This window comes from Pezoporus occidentalis, unplaced genomic scaffold (assembly GCF_034315485.1).
Source record: "Pezoporus occidentalis ecotype Australia unplaced genomic scaffold, CSIRO_AGI_Poc_V1 ctg28, whole genome shotgun sequence".
Lineage (NCBI taxonomy): Eukaryota > Metazoa > Chordata > Aves > Psittaciformes > Psittacidae > Pezoporus > Pezoporus occidentalis.
In genome coordinates, this window is record NW_026914718.1 from 3,893,772 (window position 1) to 3,914,486 (window position 20,715).

Consider the following 20,715-nt stretch of genomic DNA (forward strand, 5'->3'; position numbering starts at 1 on the left):
AGCATCCCAAGAGGCATGGAGAGCCACGTGTGTCTCCAGAGGGGAGGTGGCATGACAGAGCTGAGCATTACACAAGGGAACCTGTAGGAACAGGTTGCAGTGGAGAAGTAATTTGCTTATAGCTATCGCTGTTGTCATTCATTCCTATTAATCTACTAATTGTTCATAAAATAATAAATCACAAGCAAGTTAGGTCTCATTATAACCCAGATGCTTGTAGTGAAATATGACTTACATTGTGTCTCTATTGAAATCTTTAGTTTTCTGCAAAAAAGGAGCATGGTATCCTATGCAGAGGGGGTGAATAGTTCTCTGGGTATGCTTATCTCTCCCTGTTGCCTGCAAAGGCTCTAGCAAACGCTGATGTGGATAAGACCTCTGAAAGCAACTGTGTCTGTTACTTCCTCTTCCCCGTCACAGGTGATTCAGCAGTAGTCAGTCTGTAAAGAGAGATGTGGGTTTTCTGCCCTTGCGGAGGCAGGGATGGAGCGTTACTGGCAGGGAGTTGGTGGGAATTGTGTGTATTTGACATACAGTTGGACTTGGTATTTGTTTGTGCTATGGGCGATCTCTTCCTCTGCCTGCAGCACTTTGCATGCAATATCATTTTCAGCCCTTCCAGGTGGGGAAATACCTTGATACCAGAAATACAACTTAAAGTAGACATTCGTTAAGGCGCTCGGTGCTAAGGTGGTCAGAGGAAACATCAGTTTTTAAATCCCATGTCAGTGAATAACTTTGAGAAATACCTCAGAGTCTTCAGGAATATTTGTGAGATTGTGAAATTGAAACATTTCCTGCAATTAGAAGGCACTCGGGAAGCATATGTTCTACGTCAAAGCCATATCATAAGCTTATGCTGTAACTTTTAACCTCTTAGCTCTCTTGAGCAAGAGGTTCCCAGGCTATTAAATTGTCTTTATTGCTCTGTCATGTATTTGTAGCATGTGTTCAGTAGTAAATATATAATCTCATAACAGAACTAAAGAAGATCCTGTACTTTCCCCCTAAAACTCCCAAACAAAACTCTTTTATTTTCTTTTCTTAATAAAGACAGGAGCATGACCCTGGAGGCAAAAAAAACTGAGGAATTCAAGCTTTGTTTTGAGTCATGGTGTTGTGCCATAGAGGATAAAGTACATTTTTAAGTCACTGATAAATATGCTGACTACTTTCATTTAGGGACACACTGTTATATACTGGTGCTAAGAAATAATTGCAGTAATTCAGATGTTCATCCCAGGGGAATGTACTAAAAACACCCTGTAATTTCATCCCTCCTTTTCTTCCAAGCAATTGATGAGCAAGGAAAGAAGCTTTTCATGTCCCAGCAAGGAAATAGTTACAGTGTCTGGGGGATGTGATGATAAACTCCTGTGGAAATCAAGACAGCATTGGTTTTCACTCACAGCCATGTATGAGTTAGTATCATATATAGCTATAAAATACATTAAGCTCGGTTCTTTTTGAACTGATCCAGAGCACTTCTTAGCCCACTGTGTCTTCAACATCGGGATTTTCATTGTGCAATTAGAGGGGTGTTTATGCATCTGATCTGGAACTTTAATTCTTTTGTATAAATTAGAGCTGATGACATGCATTTATTGAAACTAAGGGGAAGAAATGACAGCAGTCCCGTGGGGAGGCTCGTGTAAGGGCGTGCATGATTGGGAGTGTTTGCTTGTTAAGGGGTCTGCACATTAGCACCCGAGACTTTATGGGTGACTGTGCGTGCTGTGGGGAGAGCTCACTGTGCAGTGCTCATACCGCCTGTCTGCCCTAGGGCAGCCCTAAGGAATCTGCCCTGGCTGCTGAAGCAGAGCTTTGGGTGAGCTGGGAGCCTCTGTGGAAGAAGGGGCACACTCTTTGGGGTGTACTGCCTGCCTCCCAGAACCAGGCTTTGTGTCCCTGTGAATTGTCCGTGCTGGGGTCACATAAGGTTTTGTGCATTCAGATGCCTTCCAGCTTCTTCATGTGGGAAGCTTCGTGTTAAGAATGGGAGGCAGGATCAGGATGTAGTTACTGTACTGTTTCCTTTTTGGCACTGGGTTAGTAGCATGAGGCAGAAACCTTTTACCCTGAAAGAACTGCAGTCTCTAAGGGAGGTGGGGGGAATACATACTTATATGTATTTAGATCATCTCAAGAGAGTGTAAATAGCTTGTTCACCTATTGCTGATTTCCACTGTTACAAACTGAAGAGCCTTCTTGCCTCTGCCGTCTTCTCATGCATGTGTTTCCTGAACCAAACATGTATTAAAATGGGATATAGAGCACCGTCTGGTGAAGCCGAAGTAACTAACACTGTCTTTTTGACAGTAAAGCATGCTTTCTTTCTGGCCAACTGAACTCCACAGGAGTGGAGGTACCGTGATGGAGTGGGACTGTCACGGTGCGACAGCAGTAGATCTGCAGCCACGTGTCTTCATGGGGAGTATTAATGGGGTCAGTGAGCAGGGGCTCCAGGGGCTTGTGATGGCTAAATGCAGCAGAGCTGTCATTCTAGCAACTAAGTTGTTTATTCCCCACATTCACTTTTGTATTTTTAACCATAATTAGGCACATGCATTCTCTTTGTCTATGAAATGAGAATTTATACGTACCTTCTAAGCCCAAGAATTGCAGGTTTAGTTTCACTTTTAAGTTAAGATAGACTTATAGTGGCTTCAACAGGCCACTAAGTATATATATTTTATATATATGTGTGTGTGTGCAACGCTGTGGAGGGGGAAGGCAGCGAAAGGATTTGCTTTGAAGGAGTTCACAGTACATTTGGAATGCAGTTATGCATACCAGTGGTTTCCAGCATTGCTCAATGTGCAGGCACCTACAGTATTTCTAAGGGAGATGGGGTACAGACCTCTGTCTAATGAGTGTCTGTTTTTCATTATTTACCTTTCATGGGCATGAAAACAGTCCAGGGACTCTCAGGGAGATGCTACATAATGCACTTTTGCAGTAATAACCACAGAGACCTAATAACATCCTTCTACTAAAATACAGGCAAAAAAAAAGAGTTTCCAGTGTCCTGTCTTGAGAGATGTGTGCATTTATTCACTGCTTCTGAAATCCTGTTGTCTCTCTGTAAGTCTTCACGTAATGACCACAGTGAGAAGCTTTCGATTAAGAGATGGCCTTCCAATTCTGTGGTATAGGATTTAATTACTTACAGGCAAGTTTGGATCTAAAAAAGAGCTTGAAACCAAAAAGAATGGAGTAAGGCTTTAAGGCAGAAGTTTCAAAAGCAGCAGTATTGCCATCAGAGCTTCAGCAACATGATCTTCACACGGTCATTGATCTAGGCTAGCACAGATTTTCCACCTTACGAGTTTTGTATTCTTGAAGTGTAAAATGTATTTTACTTTGCTGATGGAAAGCCAGATTTTGAAATAAACTCAACTAAATGGAAAAAGAAGAGCAGACAATTTTGCATGCTTGAAGACCCATGTTATTAGGTGCGGGTAAGAATGCATTTGCTATTTATGAGCACCCGCACAGTTCTGGGTAGGATTATTTCCTCCCAAGAACACAGGCTTAATCCCGAGGTCTCAGAAAGCCACTATTTTGCTGTGTCCAGTGTCCTGCAGGACATCATGCCAAGTGTGGTTGAAAGTTGCGGGACTCCTCCTTGAAACCATCAGCTCTAATGTGCAGGGAGAAAATCTACACCCTAAAAACTACATTTGAGTTACTATTGGACCTACATTTTTCTTTTCTGCATTGTGTTAGTAGCGCATTATCCACAGTAGATGCATGCTGACAAACCTTTTTCTTGCAAGGATGAACTGTTTTGCCATTTATTGGGAGAGTTCAGCAGAGTATGGCAGAAACTTTCCGTAGACCGTTTTGAGACTTTTAATGGAAACTTATTTTGGCAAAGCTCTGAAAGCACTCAATAATTTTCTTTATGAGATCCGAGAGCTAAAACACAAACCCCTTCTATCAGGGGCTGCCTTGTAAAAGCAAACCTGGTGACAGCAGAGACATCCCATAGCTGCATTACGTATTCAGATCACAAGCTCAATTTTCTCATGGGTTTTCTCCACTCCTGTAACAGAACCTTTTGGGAGCTTGTAAGCTGAGTGAGGATGTAATGCATCTACCAGCAGCTGGTTTCTGTCTCTTCTAAGCCCATCTTTCTTCTTTTCTCTTTTACTGCTGTTATTTTTAAGACTGTGTTGTGCTCAGCTGCTTCGAGGTACTACAGCCCAGTACAACTAAGGTAATTCATTTTGGAGTGAGACAAGCTTTTGAAATTGCCTCATGCAGCACTCATACCAACACAATAATTTGGTGTTTGGGGGTGAATTTGTGCTTCTGTTCATTCAGAATGATCCTTCACAGGGGAATAGTAGGTTTGGAAACCCACTAGGAGTATCTCAGTGGCAGACCTTCCATCCTTGTCTGAGCAGTACAAATCCATCTTAAAGAGGGGATTTTCAAAAGCCAGAGCTAGTAGCCACCTCCCACTGGTGTGCTGTATAATTTGCATACTGAAATCCTATTCCTGCTTTGGAAGATCTCCACCTAAATGCTTTGGTATTGAGGTTTTGTAATACAGACCTTAATTTCTGGTTTGGGGAAGAGGATTGTTCTGCTTTATTTTTCGGAGACTGGCCACACAATCCAATGTATGCAAAGTCTCACATTCAACACTGCAAAATTTATTTCCTAGCCCATGGAATAAACAGCTTGGTTTGTTCAAGATGAGTATTTGTTGCCAAGTTTTGGGGGGGTGAAGATGAAGGCAACACAAAGCTGCTTTGTTCTGCAGAGCGGGTAGCATTTCATCACTTGCAGCTAGGTGATTTACTGGGCTCAGGAGAGCTGCTGCAGCTCCTCCATGAAGAGACTGATAGCGATGGAAGACTGGGAATGCATCAAAGGCAACCAAACAGACCCAAGGCTTTAAAAACTTGCTGGGTGCCATTTTGCCCAGATAAGGTGGCTCTGGTTTGAGTAAGCCTTATCAGAAGATACTTAACGGAGGGAGCAGCTTCGCAATGGGGTGGGAGGGTTGGGGATGTGATGTGGGTAATTGCTCAGAAGGCGACTGTTTTGCAGTTGTGGAAACTTGCTGGGGTGCAGCGGCCACAGCCAGATCCGAAGTTAATGTCATTTTGTGGAAAGCTAAGTGTGATTGTTTCATGTATTTATTTTTTTAACAGAGGTTCCTAAGTGCCTGCCTTGCAGCATTTTTTTTCTTTGATATTTTTAGTACTCACTAAAAGTCCCTGAAAGCTTAAAGATTCAAGTGTGCAGATCCTTAGAGCAGTTGGAGCTCAAATCATAGAATCATAGAATTGTTAGGGTTGGAAAGGACCTTAAGATCATCTAGTTCCAACTAGTATCTTGTGGGCTTGCTATGCCACCAGTTCTTTCTTCCTTTGAATTTCCACGTAAGAAGCAGTCTAGGGAAAAATGTGGTGTGCCAGAAGTATGCCAGGATGTGATTTTCATTCTGCTAAAGAAACTTCTCACAACAGAAAGATGGAAGGCAAGGTAATGCCAGGGACACAAAGTGTGATGGGATTCTTAGGAAGGTGTAGTTGTATTTTGGATGGATCGTAGCAGTGTTTGCGTGATAAGCATTTCCCACAGCAGTAATCCTGGTGCTGGAGCTAACACTGGGGTTTTCCTGGCCCTGTTTCCCTTAAGTTTCTTATAGAAAACAAGAAAATCCTACCTATTACTCTGTGAAGGACAACACTAAGAGCTGTTCTGCGTGTGGCTGGCACAGCATCGATGCATGCAGGGGAAGGGTAGGTGTGCAGCAGGACTTGCACACCCACTCTTACCCTCCCATTGCCCCTAAGTAGGCAATCACTTCGCTGCCCAGGGACCCAAACTTGGGTACAGCAGTGAGTTTCCAGAATGCTGAAATGTTGCAAAAGGCAAAAGTCGATTATTTCTAGCCAGAGAGTGGGGGAAAACCCCAAACCCAGTGTATTACAAAAAAAAAACCACCATCCACCAAAATAAGTACTTGAGTGCAATCTGTGCAGAAGAAACATTGTGGGGACAGAGGAGCAGATGGGAACAGGAGTGAATGAGATCAGTTTTAGAGTCAAGCTTTCATGTCTCTACATGCATCTTGCTGCACAAGTAAAATGTTCCTTTTTTTTTCCCCTCTCAAGACTTCTTTGGCAAAGATAAGCACAATCCAAATGACTGCTGCCGATAACATTTTTCCATTCTGTGCTAGAGCTTAGGTTGTAGCTAATTCACCAGCTTTTTATGTAGGATGAGACTTTTATTCCCCCCTTTGCTGACCTGATGGAGCAGTTTCTTTCAGGAGATTTTTTCTCCAGGGAGTGGAATGCGTTAAAACAGGTTTGTGGCGTTTGTGTAAGAGTAGATTTTTCTTTTAATCCTTATTTGCATGTCTTCTGCATTTTCCTATTTGCATATAGTGGGGGGTTTTGTGCTTGAGAAGGCTGCCCGGCGTTTTGCTTGCCTTGTTGCTTAGAACAGGTTGATGAAGAAGACAAAACCAGTATTGCCCCTCAAACTTTGGGGCCAAAGGAGTTGCAGAATCAAATTCAGCAGCTGCAGTTATCTTCATAGTAATTTTAAACCACTCACAACTGAACAGTCACAAATTACGAGTGTATAGGAAATTGTAATTTAACTTGAAAAGACTGTTACAGAATGATGCATTGGCTTTGACAAGGCTGTATTTTCATAATTTACAGGAAAGAAAATAATTTCATTTTGTTAATATGGGGGTTTTTTGATTAGTGTTTTCAAAGGCAAGTGATAAATAAGGGGTACTTAAAAGTCTGCCACAGGAACAGTTGCTTTACAGACTTTTGTGCAGCCCATTGCATGTGTGGGCCTCAAATACTTTACACAGAAGCAGGAATGTTTCTTTTAACTGGAGAAAAAGCAGCAAGAGGAAGTGGAAGGGTTGTTTTGGCAAGGTCAGAGAGAAATAAAACCTGTGCATGGGCCCTATTCTGTAGCCAGTCAAAACAAAAGACAAACCCCACCATCTCATTTTCTGGGACCTGTGTGAATGGGTGTTGTGAAGATACAGGTCTGAGAGCGTTAGCAGAGGTTTATCCGGTATAACGTGGTATTGCTGCAGCTCAGATTGCAGTATTTGTAGGCTCAGTACTAAGCCATGGAGCAGTTGCTTTGTTGAAGAGAGTGCAAGAGCATGAGGAAGGCTGCCTGCCTTCCAGTTCACATCGCATGACAGAGTTTAACCATGCAAAACAAGAGATGGAGGGAACATTTTCAGTTTGAGCAGCATGTAACGTACCACAATTGTGCATTTCAAGTACCTTTGAAAATGTTCAAACTTGTTTATATTTCTTCGCAGGACTAAACCCTGGCATTAAATGTGGCTGAGATTCCCTATTGCTAAGTAAGACCGACTCTCAAATCAGTCCACTTGCTGTAACTTGCAACATTTATAGTACCAACAACTAAATTCAACGTTTTTTCTTCCCAGACTTTTGAAGATAAATTGGTCTCCATCTTCAAAACTTACCCAGGTGCTGTTAAATCGCTTTGTGGCTTTTTAGTTGTGCTTTCAAAACGTAATTGCAGTTCTCCTCCTTCCAGAGAAAAGGGTGGTAGAAAGGCTATTTACTTCATTTATTGAATTTCACACAGTTAAATTAAGTGAAATAAGAGCTTAATTCAGATCTCATTGGTTTCAGTAGCAGTCTTTCCACTGAGCTTTAGTCAAGGCTTAAATAAAGATCTGAAGGTGATCCAGAGCTCATTTACATTTAATATGCTCTTCAGCTATTCCTTTTAATCTTAAATATTATTGGAGGCTTTTCAAACCCAGCAGCGTGTATTAACTTGCTTTCTTGTCAACATGTGCAAATATCCGAATTTCGGCTGGAAGCCCTGTGTAAGTGTTAACCTTAGCGTTCATTCCCATGAATGTGTAGTAGCTGGAGACAAGCTTTTAAAGCTTTTTATCGGCTTTTTACTTGTTCTTTGTAGTTAGTCAACGGGGCGTTTGCTACATTAGTACAGATAACTTAACAGTACCTTTATTGTTTGAAGCAGCAAATACTGTTTATCTTGGTCCTGTCTGCAGTTTTTATCTTGTTTTAGCCTCACTTGAGAAGGCTATCTCATTCCTAAGAGACAAGATGTCTCCTGGGGAATTTTGGGGCCTTTCTTTCTGCTGCTTTCCAAGTTGAATCCACAGGAGGCTGGAACTCGCTGCAGTTCCTTGCTTTGGAGGAAGCATTGTGCAGTGATGCAACAACCCAGGCCCAGAGGCACGATGCAGGATTCACTGTGGTTGGTGGCAGCAGTTGCTGTGACTTCAGAACAGCACACAGAAGTAGATGGGGTTATTGTGGTTCAAGGCAGTGAAAAGAACTTGCATGGTTGCTGTTGTGTTTTCAGCAGTTCTCCATATATATAACAGTCTCTAGAGATGTCAGTCAAGTCATCTAGTAGAGCTACATATGCATGTGTGTATATATATAGGTAAAAACCAGAAATGTGTTGAATTTGTAATAGCAAGCTTTTAGTCTTCTACTTGGAATCAGATGTAAGTGGTTTCTCTTCCCCTTTTTGAGTCAATGTGTGAGCACTCACGTAGAATTTACACCTCAAGGGATTCAGAAGTGCATGTATGAGCACCACAGCATATTTCAACATAAGACTTCATTTAATATAAATAAAGAAAAACATGTGATTTCTTTTCATTGGCAGGCACAAATGAAAATACGCAAGTGCAGTGTCTTAAGAAATCCCACGTGGCAAAGTGTTCAGAGCATAGTTTAATGCCTCTAAATCTCATTTCTCAAATTAACTAATTTTGAAACGATTTGAAATAATTGAGCGCTGATGTAACTAGAAACTGGTCCCACATTTTCATGGGCACACATCTTCAGTTTCTTTTTATTGTGCTATGAAATCCTGCTGCTCTGTAGATGTTGCCAGAAGAAACAACAATGAAGAATGTGATTTTTTTAGACCACAGAGCACAGGCTTACGTACCCGTTGTCATCCACTTGTTTTCCCAAATATCCCGGTGTAGATCTTGAGATGCCACACGTCTCGCCAAATACAAGGCTTGGTGAGCCATGCCTGCTGTTGGAGGCCTCTCACCCGCTTGCTGCTGTGCTCTGCACAGGCTTTTTATGCCACTTGCAGTGACACAGTAATACAAAATTCACCCTGGATGGCAAGAACCATTGCGTTTCTCTGAGCCATTTCCCAGGGCCTGAACCTCCACATGGATGGGGCTGCATGAAGACTCTTCTTCTGCTCCAGAGCTCTGCCTGGCAGATGCATATGGTTGTTTTTTGTGATGGGTGTAGTAGCTATGCTGGTGCATGAAGGTGAAGGGTAGGGGCACTGCAGCCATGGACTCTTAGCCAGAGGCTGTGATATGTAGTAGGCCCATCCTTGGGGAAACTGGGGTATGGATTCTGCTGGTATTGATACCAGGGTCTTTTACCCCTTTCATGGACAACCTTTCGGGGTTGTCTTCCACAGTACAAGACAGACTTACTTTGGTCAGTATACGGCTTTCACACAGCACAAAGATCACTGTCCTGAAGCACATGTGTGGGCAGTGCTTTCTCTTAGAGGACCCAGCGTACGTGGGATGGCAGTACTTCCATCCCGTGTTACAAATACACCACCATCTCTGCCTTTCCACCATCCCCAGTTTCCTCCACAGCAGTTTCCAAAGTCTCTTTCCTTTCAGTAGGCCAGTTACAGACTTCATATAACACAGTCAGTGCAGACTGAGTTGTTCAAAAGATGCTTAAAAAGGAGGAAGGTGCCTGGGTAGTTTTATGTGCAAAATTTGTTAAGTGGTGTGTATAAAATATATCAACTGTTGGTTATCATTTGTATATATATGTGTGCATATATTTGCATAGCAGTCAATGCATGTGAAGTTTCCTTATGCTTGTGCTTTCCTTACTAATAAATCATAGGAACAGCTCATTATTTGAGTTCATTGGTGGCTGTGCTTGTGATAGGACTGGCCATTAACCTTAAGCAACAGCTCAAAAGAGAAAGCCTGACACAAGCTCTTGGTTTCCTTTTTGGCAGCCTCCCCAAAGGGTGCCAGCAGCAGCACCCCATCTGCTGGTGTGGACATCTTGGGGGGCTTGACTTTCCAGCCATCACTTTCAATAAATAACCAGATGATCTTTAAGGTCCCTTCCAACCCAAACCATTCTATGATTCTCTGGGCTGAAATGCAGCTTGGAGAAGATTTGAAGCGTGACTGGACCATCCTGGTGCTGTTGGGAGTGGGAGCTGTGCTCGGCAGCACCCGCTTTGCCGGGAGAGGGGGCCCTCTAGTGCAGAGGCCACTGCTTTTGGGCATGCCTGGGCACTGACAGTGATTAATGCCAGCTCCTGCTCAGCATTTTCCTGCTGATGCACCCAACTGCTGTGGTTTCCTATTGCATCAAGCGACGCACTGGTCACTTCTTATTATCCTCAAGTCCCTTTCAGGGCAACTGCATCCCAGCACCCCATTTTCTGTCTAGTATGTGTTCTGCAGTCTTTGATGTAAGGCATTGCCTTTGGCCATAGTTCAGATAATGTTGTTCAGGGGGCATTTTTTCCTAAGCGATACAAACCAGCCTGTGTAGGTCATCTGTCCCTCTTGGTTGTTTAGAACCCTGGCAGTGTTTGTCACTTGCAGGCATTCTCAGCAGTGATATGATGTGTTCCTGCAGACCACTGACAAAGCCATGTGAAGGAAACTGATCTAAACCCGGGTTATCTTTCAGTACCTGGTAGAAACATCCCCTCCAAAGTTTCCCATCTGTTATTCAACTTTGGAAATCGACCCTTTCCCAAGCTGTAGAAAATCGCAAGGTACCAATTCCCATTTCTTTGAAATTCTGCTGGTATATACAGAAAATATCTGCACCCCTCCCATAGTTGTATCCTAAGGCATTCAGAGGGGAAAGCTCAAACTCTAGGCTAGCCCACCATGTTCTTGTACTTGCCCCAAATTTACATCAGCATCAGCAAGAGAAGGATTTAATCCTCCATCCAGTTTTGTTGAAGCCAGTGCGAAGACTGATTTCAGCACATCCTGGTCTGGCCTTAATCTGGAGGATTAATAAAGATATAGACTGAATTAAATAATGACAACAGAATTAAAATAGAAATATTACTAAATGATATTTGGGACGGGAAAAAAAAGGACCCTGTGGAATTAGTAAGTCTGAATCCCTTATCAGAAATGCTCTGACTTTTGAGAGGTCTTCATTCAGGAGCACGTTGGTTTGTGTATGATTATTATTCTTTCAGGCAAAAGCAATAACCAGCAATCAGGCCATCTAACTCACACTGCCTCCATCGCTTGCGATTCAGGATGTGACTTTTTCAATCAGGGGACTCCACTCCTAACTGGAGCAAGGAAAACTTAAAATTAGATTTAGCTGGAAAAGTTGCTTTTGACAAATAAATAGAAATAAGAAACCATCTGCAAAAAGCTTTTCCTTAAGGCATATTCTTTCTCTCCACTATGGCACTAGTTTTGGGTCATTTTTGCAGTTACAGTTTCCATCTAAGTATTTTTAAGAGGTCTGTCTTTGTTTTGTTCCTAGTGTGTTTGAAAGTTGGGGTTGACCTCAGTAAGTGCATTACTCTAAGCCACACTAAGTTTGAGCAGGGACTTAATACAGCCACACAAGGCTGTTTTTCAGTGTTTTGAATTACAATGTGTGCAAAAATTATCATCTGTGGCAGCATTTCCAGTGCCCAAATGCTGCTGTCATTAAGCTGAAACTGAGCTACATAGGCGTTGGATGCATTTGCAACCCCTGTTCTCAAGGGAGAACATCTGCCTGCAACTGCGCACTGTTTGTACTCCTCACCTGTTTTCTAGCTTTTCCTTTCCTTTTCGGAACTTCCCACAGCACATCACAGCAGATTTGGTTTTCTCTTTGTGTCACATGCGCTTTCCTCCCTCCTCAAATTCTTACCCAGTCTGTAAAACACGCTCAACCCAGTAATACCGACGTTTCTCCATCACATCTCTGTTGAGGAACTGGTGAATAGAAGTTTCTATTTAAATGGTTAATCACATGTCATAACATGAAGTCAGTTTCTTTATCCAGTCTCTGACATTTCCTACCCTGTTTTCATTAAGGAAAGCATTGCATGGTTTTTTCTTTTCCTATCAGAAGTGAAGCGAATCATGATGACAAACATCCTGTCTGCTCTAATACCTCCTTGTAAGCTTAAATGACATTATCTTGACCAGTACTAACTGCACTTTCCTGGTTTCCACAGTCAGTTATGTGGACCTGTTCAATAGCTATAAGGGAATGCTTTGAGGTCAGCTAAAAATACATACCTGATATAGTGGACCTGCCCTTACAGCTGTTGTACGGATTTGTACTTGAATGACATGAGGATCTTCATTTAATCTCTGAGGCCCCATTAGGTGAGGGTCAGTGGCAGCCCTTGTAATGGAGGAAACAGTTCTTCTCCTAGGGAGGAGTGTGGAGGTGCAGGGCATGGCCAGGATCCCCCATGTGTTGTGCAGGGCTGACGCAGGGGGTACAGGGGGCAAGGTTTTGGGATGACGTGATTGCCCATACGGACCCATGTTGAGCAGTATTTCTTACAAAATGATTCCAGTTTGTTTGAAAGTGGTTTTGTTCCCCATGCTCTCATCAAGATGAATTGATTGTGGGCAGCACTGATGGTAGGACACAGACCACTATCTGCCCTGGCCTTTAGAGGCAGGTTTGTATCTGGACCAAGTGCCTGGGAAGGTACTGCTCTTTCATGAAATGCCTAAAACCAAAATGAAAGTTGAAATTGCTGCCAATGAGAGAGAAGAGAGGAATATTTATAAATGTGCTGGCGGATTAAACAAATCTCTCTTGTCTGCAGGTTTTGTGTTATTGTCCACAATGGCTGGAAAACACGTCGGAAAAGTATATACATTTATTACGTCAGGGCGTATAGAGTTATAAGTGATATATGAAGCATGGAAATGGACTTGCATGGCTCTGAAATTGCGTTTGCAAGTTATTATTTGGATGTGTCTGTCAGAGCTGCAGGGAGACTAATGCAGGCTAAGCATGGGTGGAAACAGCTGATGATCTGGGGATTGGTGATAACTTGGTTTCAAAGCATTCTCCGGGCTTTTTCCCAAGTCTGGGACAAATATGCGTGACAGGATTGAGACCTCAGTAATCAGAGATCTTCTGGGGAAAGGATGAAAACAGATTTCACTTGTATCAGGGCAATTGCTGCAGGGACCACTTTGTTTAATCTGAGCTTGTATGTATTCGGGAGAATATAGTCGCTTAGTGTTACATCTGGATGAATGTTTTCTGTCTCCCTACAATCACTTGTGGAAAATGCCACTTAGGAAATGCTTTGGTTTCATTCTTCTTCTTCGGGCTGCAGAAGAAAAAAGAGGCCAAGGAGCAGAGGGTTGCAGAGGGTCAGCCCATTTGCATCGCCTAGAAATACTCCTCTAAGGCCACATTTGAGGCAGAGAAGTGGAGCAAGCACGTCTGTGGACAGAGAGGATTTTAGTATCCAGGGCAGCCAGTCCTGCATTTTAAATAGGCACTAGAACTCAGGGAGTTTGCATCTCTCGGGATATAAAATCACAGACTCGTTTGGGTTGGGACCTCAAAGCTCATCTAGTTCCAGCCCAGATCTCAGCTTTTCTATTGGTCACAGACATTCTCACCCTGAATTTTCATCAGGAAACTTACCTGTTTTTTGCTCTCCTTTGTAGGTAAAATGTGCTGCATTCATGTGTAAGTGTCCACATGAAACAGATATTATGTGATGCGTACTACCCACAGCTCCCACTGGTACCATGCAAGCACCCATGCCCACCATTGACTCCTAATCTTGAATAGCACTGGCTTTGCTACACACTGAAACAAAATTACATCATGAATGCATGTGGCGTCAAAAACTGTCCTTTGGAGGACAAGTAGGTCAAGCTCAGTAGAGGTTAAGTCATAATATAATCCATCCATTCAAGCATGCACGTCCCACTTAAAACTCTGTGGAGCGAGGCGAGCACTTCATTGTGCTTTTGCCTCTGGCTAGGATGGCATTCACACTGTAATATACAGATAATTATAGTGTGTATCTTTTTCAGAACACAGTTTTCATAAGCAGAGAAATTGAGGAATGGTATTATTCATCAGATGCAAGCAGGCCATTTTCTTTTCTTTCCAAATGTTCTAGTTGGAAATGTTTTCACCACCTTTGCCTGAGTTCAGTAAATATTGCTGCAGGGGGTTAGCTTGTTTGGTTTGGGTTTTATTTGCTCAGCATATACTGCTTATGACCCGAGTTCTCCTTTGGTAAACACTGCTGTGATGAAGTTCACTTTCTGGATGTACATAGATCTTTTTGCAGCGAACAAGGTTTTGGCCTTGTATCGCTCTGATCAAATAAAAAACTTTGTGCAGAGGGTTGTCCTATAGGGTGGTCTGACTGTTGGCCATATCCTGTAGGGGTCTTAACAGAAGCAACCCTCTTTTGCTTTCTGGATCTTAACTAAGATTCTGTCTACATGTACAGTTTGCTGCGTGGAGGATGTGATGAACCTGATGGAGGCGACAAGTGGTTTTGCATGTGACGTACCTTTGCATGGTGCACACCTTTGGTAGAGAGCCATCAAAGTTCTCTCTATGCACAGAATAGGGGAAGAAAGTAGGTCCTGGAGGACCAACCTGAAGCCTCTTTGGACCTCATTATGTCTAGATTTCCTTCTGCAGCTTCACAAGCTGGCAAGCTCTTTCTCTTGACTATGTATTTGCTCCTGCATCCTCACTGTCCTCAGAGCTGTTTCCAGTGCAGCAGTTCATGGGGTAGCATGGTGAACCAAATCAGCAAGTCTTCCTGAGCTAAAAATACCCTCTATCCATTTATTTATTTATTGTACTGCATTATTTGTAGCTTGGATCAAGTCTTTGGCACGATTCACTGAGCAGTCACATGGAAAAGGGAGAGGGAGATGTGCAAGAGTAACCATGCCTTCAGCGTGCTGCATCAGCCTTGACCTAGTAAGCAGTGTCTGTGTTTCTCAAGACAGCTGACCCAAGTTCAGAGCTCTAACGCTTCTCTGATCCCAAGGGAAGCACATTCAAATACGTGCCATTTCTCCTAGGACTTGTTGCAGTGAGTTGGGTTGTCCTGTTGCATGATCAGACCGGTGCCAAGCCATGTAGGGTCAATTGTGGGCACGGGGTGACCGGGAGGATGCTGCGAGAGAAGGCTCCTCTTTCCCCACTTCCTTTGGTTCAGATGTGGTATAAACACTGAAGCTGTCACATAGAGCCTGTCTTGAGTACCAGAGCAGATCTTTGCTGTTAACACTGAAGATGCAGCGACAGCATCAGGCCGCTTGTAAACCCTGAAGACCATAACAGGCTGACTTACATGTCTTTGTTTCTGGGAGCACTCTAAACTCTACCTGCTCCTGCACTGTATTTGAGTGCATTTCAAAATCACTGTTTCAGAGATCAGATCTGATATGCCTAAACTGAGCATCCAAGCTGAGGTTTTGAACCATCTGGGAATCTTTTATTACTATGGCTTTTTCCTTGGTTGAAGGATAACATAGCTTAAAATTCACGATGACCTCTGGGACGACTCTGACTTTTCTAATCAGTTCAAAGCCTCTTCACCCTGTCCCCAACAACACCACGTTTCCCAGGGCAGACCAGCATATGACAATATATCTAACTTTCTACCTTCAACACGTGACCACTCCAGAGAATAAGACCCCTCCTGTGACTCTGACTAATAACTTGTGGCCCTCATACTTGAGGCAGGAGGGGGCAAGTGCAGATGTTAAGCACATGGGAACAGTTAAGTTTGAAACTGAAAATCTGCTTAGAAAGTTCTCCTGTTACAGAAGTTCAAGGCAATTGTACAAAAGATCATTTCTACTCTTGAGGCTCATGTAGTAACAGCTTAGATGGTGTCATCACAGCCCCTGTTAAAATGTCCCCATTTACTAATGGTTGCCACTGATCCCAAGCACCATGATGTTTATCTGAACTATAATGAGAAATAACTTGAGGAATTCGAGTGAATAGCCTTGCTTTAAACAATGATGAAGAGTATTTAATCTGTTATCACTGTAGCTCTTTAATGGTGGTGACTGTACTAGAAATAACACATGTTCAGTGAATGGTTTTGATGATTGATAAGGAAGTTTTTATCACTGCTTATTAAGTTATTTTCCCTACTAATAAAACATCAGTTGTTTGAATCTTCAACAGGTGTTGTCTTATGTTACTAGGTCCGAAACTTGCTTCCAGCTTTATTTGCTTTACAGCACCCCACTCAGTGATGTTCCCATTTGTGACTGGTGCTTCTAGGAATTATGGCTTCACAAAAGTATAGTTTCATTTATTATTTTCTCCAAGTTAAAGGAATGCCATTCTTTCAGTGTGTTATGGAAAACCATGAAGTTCAGGCTGGGGTCGCGTTACAGTGGCGATGAGGTAACAGCTTCCTTTTGCTCCCACAGAAGAGCAAAGCTGGGCTGAAGCTTTCCACCTGAAGGTGTTTTTACCACATTGCCTTCTGTATTGTTCTCAGTTCCTCTGTGACAGCATGGCTTAGAGATGTTTTAATTTCAGCTGTGTAGGGATAACCCAGAGAATGACTGGATGAGTACAGAGTTTCTGGGGTTGTGTGTGGTGTTTTTTTCTTCAAAGCATTTGCATTTTGTGCTCTCATTGCAATTGAATGCAGCAGTGATAACTTCTGTCAGTTCCTTTAGGTTTGCTAAAGCAGAGTAATAGAATTTTTCCATCACTCCAATATACATGTTTGTAATCTTGGTGGTGCTCTATGTGGCGCTGCTTCCTTCCCCACCAGCAAAGCAGGCTTAGGTGGATTTGTGTGCCAAAGCTGAATATCTTTCTGAAATCTTTCTGAATCATACAGCAAATATGTCAGAATGGCAAGAGATGTGTGAGCCATGGAGGTTCAGCTTGCTCTTAAAACCCGGTCTTGTAGCTTGAGGGTTCCTGCAGGAACCCCTGCTCACTCCCACTGAGCTTACAAGGAAACTCATTGCCCCTGAAAATACTGTACGTGAGTCCTGGGGGAAATCGCCTTTGGTGATAGCTGGCAGCACACCACTTCCGTAAGTGTTTGAGGGCACTGTATCAATGGCCACTCCTCAGGAACTGAGTTATGTTTGTGACACAGAAAACTTAGTGCTGCTTATGTACAAAAACCATAAAACAGAAAGTGATGGAGGGTTATTCCAGCTCTTAATTCCAGTACATCCCTGTTCATGCAAGAGCTGTTGCCATTAGGGTCATGCAAGATAAGGTTCTTGTTTCTTATGGATCTTTAGTGATGCTTCACTTCCTGTGTTGCTTGTAAAAAATGGTGGCCAACAAGTCTTAACCCTGCATTTATTCTTGCTTTCCTTCATGGAGCTTTTTCCTTTCCTCCACAGTTTGTCAAGGGACAAATAACAAGCTGACCCAACTGGGACATGTGGAAGATCATTTCACCAGCCTGCAGAGGATGTACAACAACTGCGAGGTGGTACTCAGCAACCTGGAGATTACATATGTGGAGCACAATCGTGACCTGTCTTTCTTGAAGGTTAGTGTTCTTGGCCAATATTGTCTTCCTGCTAAAGGAATATGACTGCATTTTTTTAAGTGTAAAGGATCAGCTACCTATAAAATTATGTGGTGATCCAAAAACATAGCTCGCTAATGTCAGAGAAATTGCAGATCACAGTCTTGATACGCCTGTAGGCTGCAGGATATGCTCAGACTTAGTAAATCAGGTACTTTGAGAAATAGCTTTTCAAGCACTTGCCAGCCTGTTCTGGCTGCCATGCAGATGGTTTCTTCTTATTTACAGATACAATTACATCCTTACCCATCACCTCACTTCTCATAGGGCAAAAGGCTTTCTGGTGTTGTTGGGCAAAGCAAAGCACTAGTGAGCGGCAACCCACTGATGGCAGGTTTTGAGGCGTGGAGCCCTTACGCTGCCCTCCAAGCTGTGACCATGGCAAGCTGAGAGGAGAACAGGCAGGGGATGGATGTTAAAATGCATCCATGGTATGGGGAGGAGCACTCTCTGCCATGGGCACTTTCAGGTTCTCCACCAACAGAGACCGGGTAAGGGGTACAACTCTGCTCCCCCACTGCCAGGCTGCCACCAGTGGCAATAACATCACACCTTCGTATATATATATATATATATGTATGTATATATACATATTTTAAAGAAGACATTTAAAATGCATTGCTTTTTACCTAACTGGTTATTAGTTTAGGAGGTTTCCAAAGGAGGAGGCAGTAGAGGAAGAAGGTTTCTTGACATATTAAGTGTATGTCTAGTATCAAGAGCTCTTGTGTGGTAGCTCTTGTAGGAATAAACAGGTTAGTCCTCTGGATTGAGAGGAGTAATGTCTTTGTGTGAGCTTTTCTTCTTAGGAAACAAAGAAAGAGCAAAAACCATCTCATTATAGTAAAAAGCAAGAACATCAGAAAAGAGGTGGTTCAGACGTATGGGTTACAAATATGATGGTATTGCCATTTTTCTTTCCCGAGCACAACTTGACCATGGAGCTCAATGTTCCCAGGAACAAAACACGTCTCTTGAAAACTCACTGGTAGTCTTCATAGAATAGGAAAATATCCTGAGCGGTAGCCTGAGGGTTTTTCATTTATGCTGATGCTTGTAGGAGAAAGATATGCACACATTTCACAATATAAGGCAGGAATTAACCTGCATCCAGGGACAGTGTGTCACTTGTCTCTATCCTATAACTATTTATTACTTAAGAGTGAGAAGGTACCTCATCTTCTCCTCTGCTGAGCATAGGAGGATCTGCAAGGGAAGGGACACAAAAGAGTGTCAAAGCCTCAATCAGATGGCATCTCTGTGCTGCCAATGGTTAAAGGCTGGACAGACACTGAGGGGAAGCATCACACTTGCCATACCATACATGCTTGCATCTGTTCTTCTGCACCCCTTAGGAAGCCCCTAGGACAGAACAGGGGTAAACTGGACCTTTGGAATGGCCCCCTGGTATTTGCTCAGTTTACGCCTGCTTAGACAGCAAAGTTTTCGTCATAGTCCCTTCTTGTTCTTATATTTATTTTTTAATGAGATTAAGTGATGTATTGCTCCTTAAATTGAAAGATGAGAGCAGGAAAATGACTGTCAAGCGCAGAAAATGCTGTGGATTAAACACCTTGTTTCTTCTGTTGTCCTTTCAGACGATACAGGAGGTTGCAGGCTATGTGCTCATCGCGCTTAACATGGTGGATGTCATTCCCCTAGAAAACCTCCAGATCATCCGAGGAAATGTGCTCTATGACAACTCTTATGCCCTGGCAATTTTATCCAATTACCACATGAATAAAACCCAGGGACTCCGAGAGCTGCCGATGAAGCGGCTATCAGGTGAGGCAAGGGCTAGAAGTGGAGGCACCTGTAAAGCAAACTTCAACTGTTAGGTTATTGGTGTCAAGAGCTGGTTGAAGATCTCCTCTCAAAGGCATGTGCCATTAGATCCTGCTTTAAAAACAAGGGTCCAGAACCCATCAGTCTGAGCCTGCTGTTAGTTGTACCATCAGGAGCACACATTGTCCTTTCCTGTCAGCATAGCGTGACTGAGGCAAACAACTATGTATTTTATTTCCCTTTCTCTAGATCAGAGATAGAAGACTGGGGCAGTTTGCTTCACTTACCAATTTTTTTTTCATTCTGTGGCAGAAATTCTCAATGGAGGTGTTAAAATCAGCAACAACCCCAAACTGTGCAACATGGACACTGTTCTCTGGAATGACATCATTGACACCAGCAAGAAGCCCCTCACGGTGCTTGAATTTGCAAGCAACCTGTCTTCTTGTGAGTATTAACTTACCAAAAGTGCTATGTGCTCCCCCATTTCAGAGGGAAGAACGAGCATCCCATCTTCCATGCAGTGGGTTTCAGGTCCACCACCTCCTGCATGCAGAGCCTCTAAGCCCTGTTCCAAGGAAACATTTCTTCACCACTGACTTAGGATGTAATTTTTCATGGTGTTAGGTCATTACTCTCAATGAAGTTCTTGGGAAAGCTTCTGTTGGTTTCAGACAGGACTCTGCATATGTGTTCTTCAAAGACAGCTCAGACTAACGTGCACTCATTTGCTTTCCAGCCATCTTCTGATTACAATGTAAGGCTCTTACAATGATTACAATGTAAGGCTCTTACAATGTAAGGCACCATATGGGTGCCTTTGTGGAGTTACTATGGGACTTGAAGCCTTTTTCACAGCTAAGACCCATGTTGAGTGCCATAAAACTCAACATGTTTTGGTGTTTTGGGCTGCATGGATTATCCTTGCAAAATTAATGATAAACAGGCAGATAAATCTGATGCTTTAGCAGGGAGATGAATGTGTATTTAAAAGTTTGTGCAGCATACGCTTAGAGTGGGCTCAAGCTAATCCTTAAGAGTGCCTTACAAAATCCCCAGTCATTTCACAGAAAAGAGAGTTTATTTTCATTTCTGAACATTTAATTTCTGGCACTATCCATTGGCATACAACCATATTTTCTTTATCTTCTTCCAATTGCATAATTGCCTGAGAGCTGATAGCCAGCTTTTGTGTTGACATATTTTTCTGCGCAGCCCTAGCGTAATCAAGGAGTTGTGAACTATACAAGTCAGCACAGGATTTTTGGCTCGAAACATCACAGAAATGTTAACCTTTAACTTTTC

The 20,715-nt window shown here is 42.8% G+C and overlaps 1 protein-coding gene across 4 annotated transcripts in view; it reads left to right on the forward strand.

Annotated features, from left to right (window-relative positions):
• EGFR (epidermal growth factor receptor) overlaps window positions 1-20,715 on the forward strand; it is a 178,284-nt gene that overhangs the window by 111,664 nt on the left and 45,905 nt on the right. For all 4 annotated transcript variants that reach the window (XM_062625380.1, XM_062625376.1, XM_062625377.1 and 1 more), the window contains 3 exons: window positions 17,435-17,586; window positions 19,224-19,410; window positions 19,723-19,857. In XM_062625380.1, the coding sequence (XP_062481364.1) occupies window positions 17,435-17,586; window positions 19,224-19,410; window positions 19,723-19,857 (474 nt within the window). The remainder of the gene's footprint in view (window positions 1-17,434; window positions 17,587-19,223; window positions 19,411-19,722; window positions 19,858-20,715) is intronic.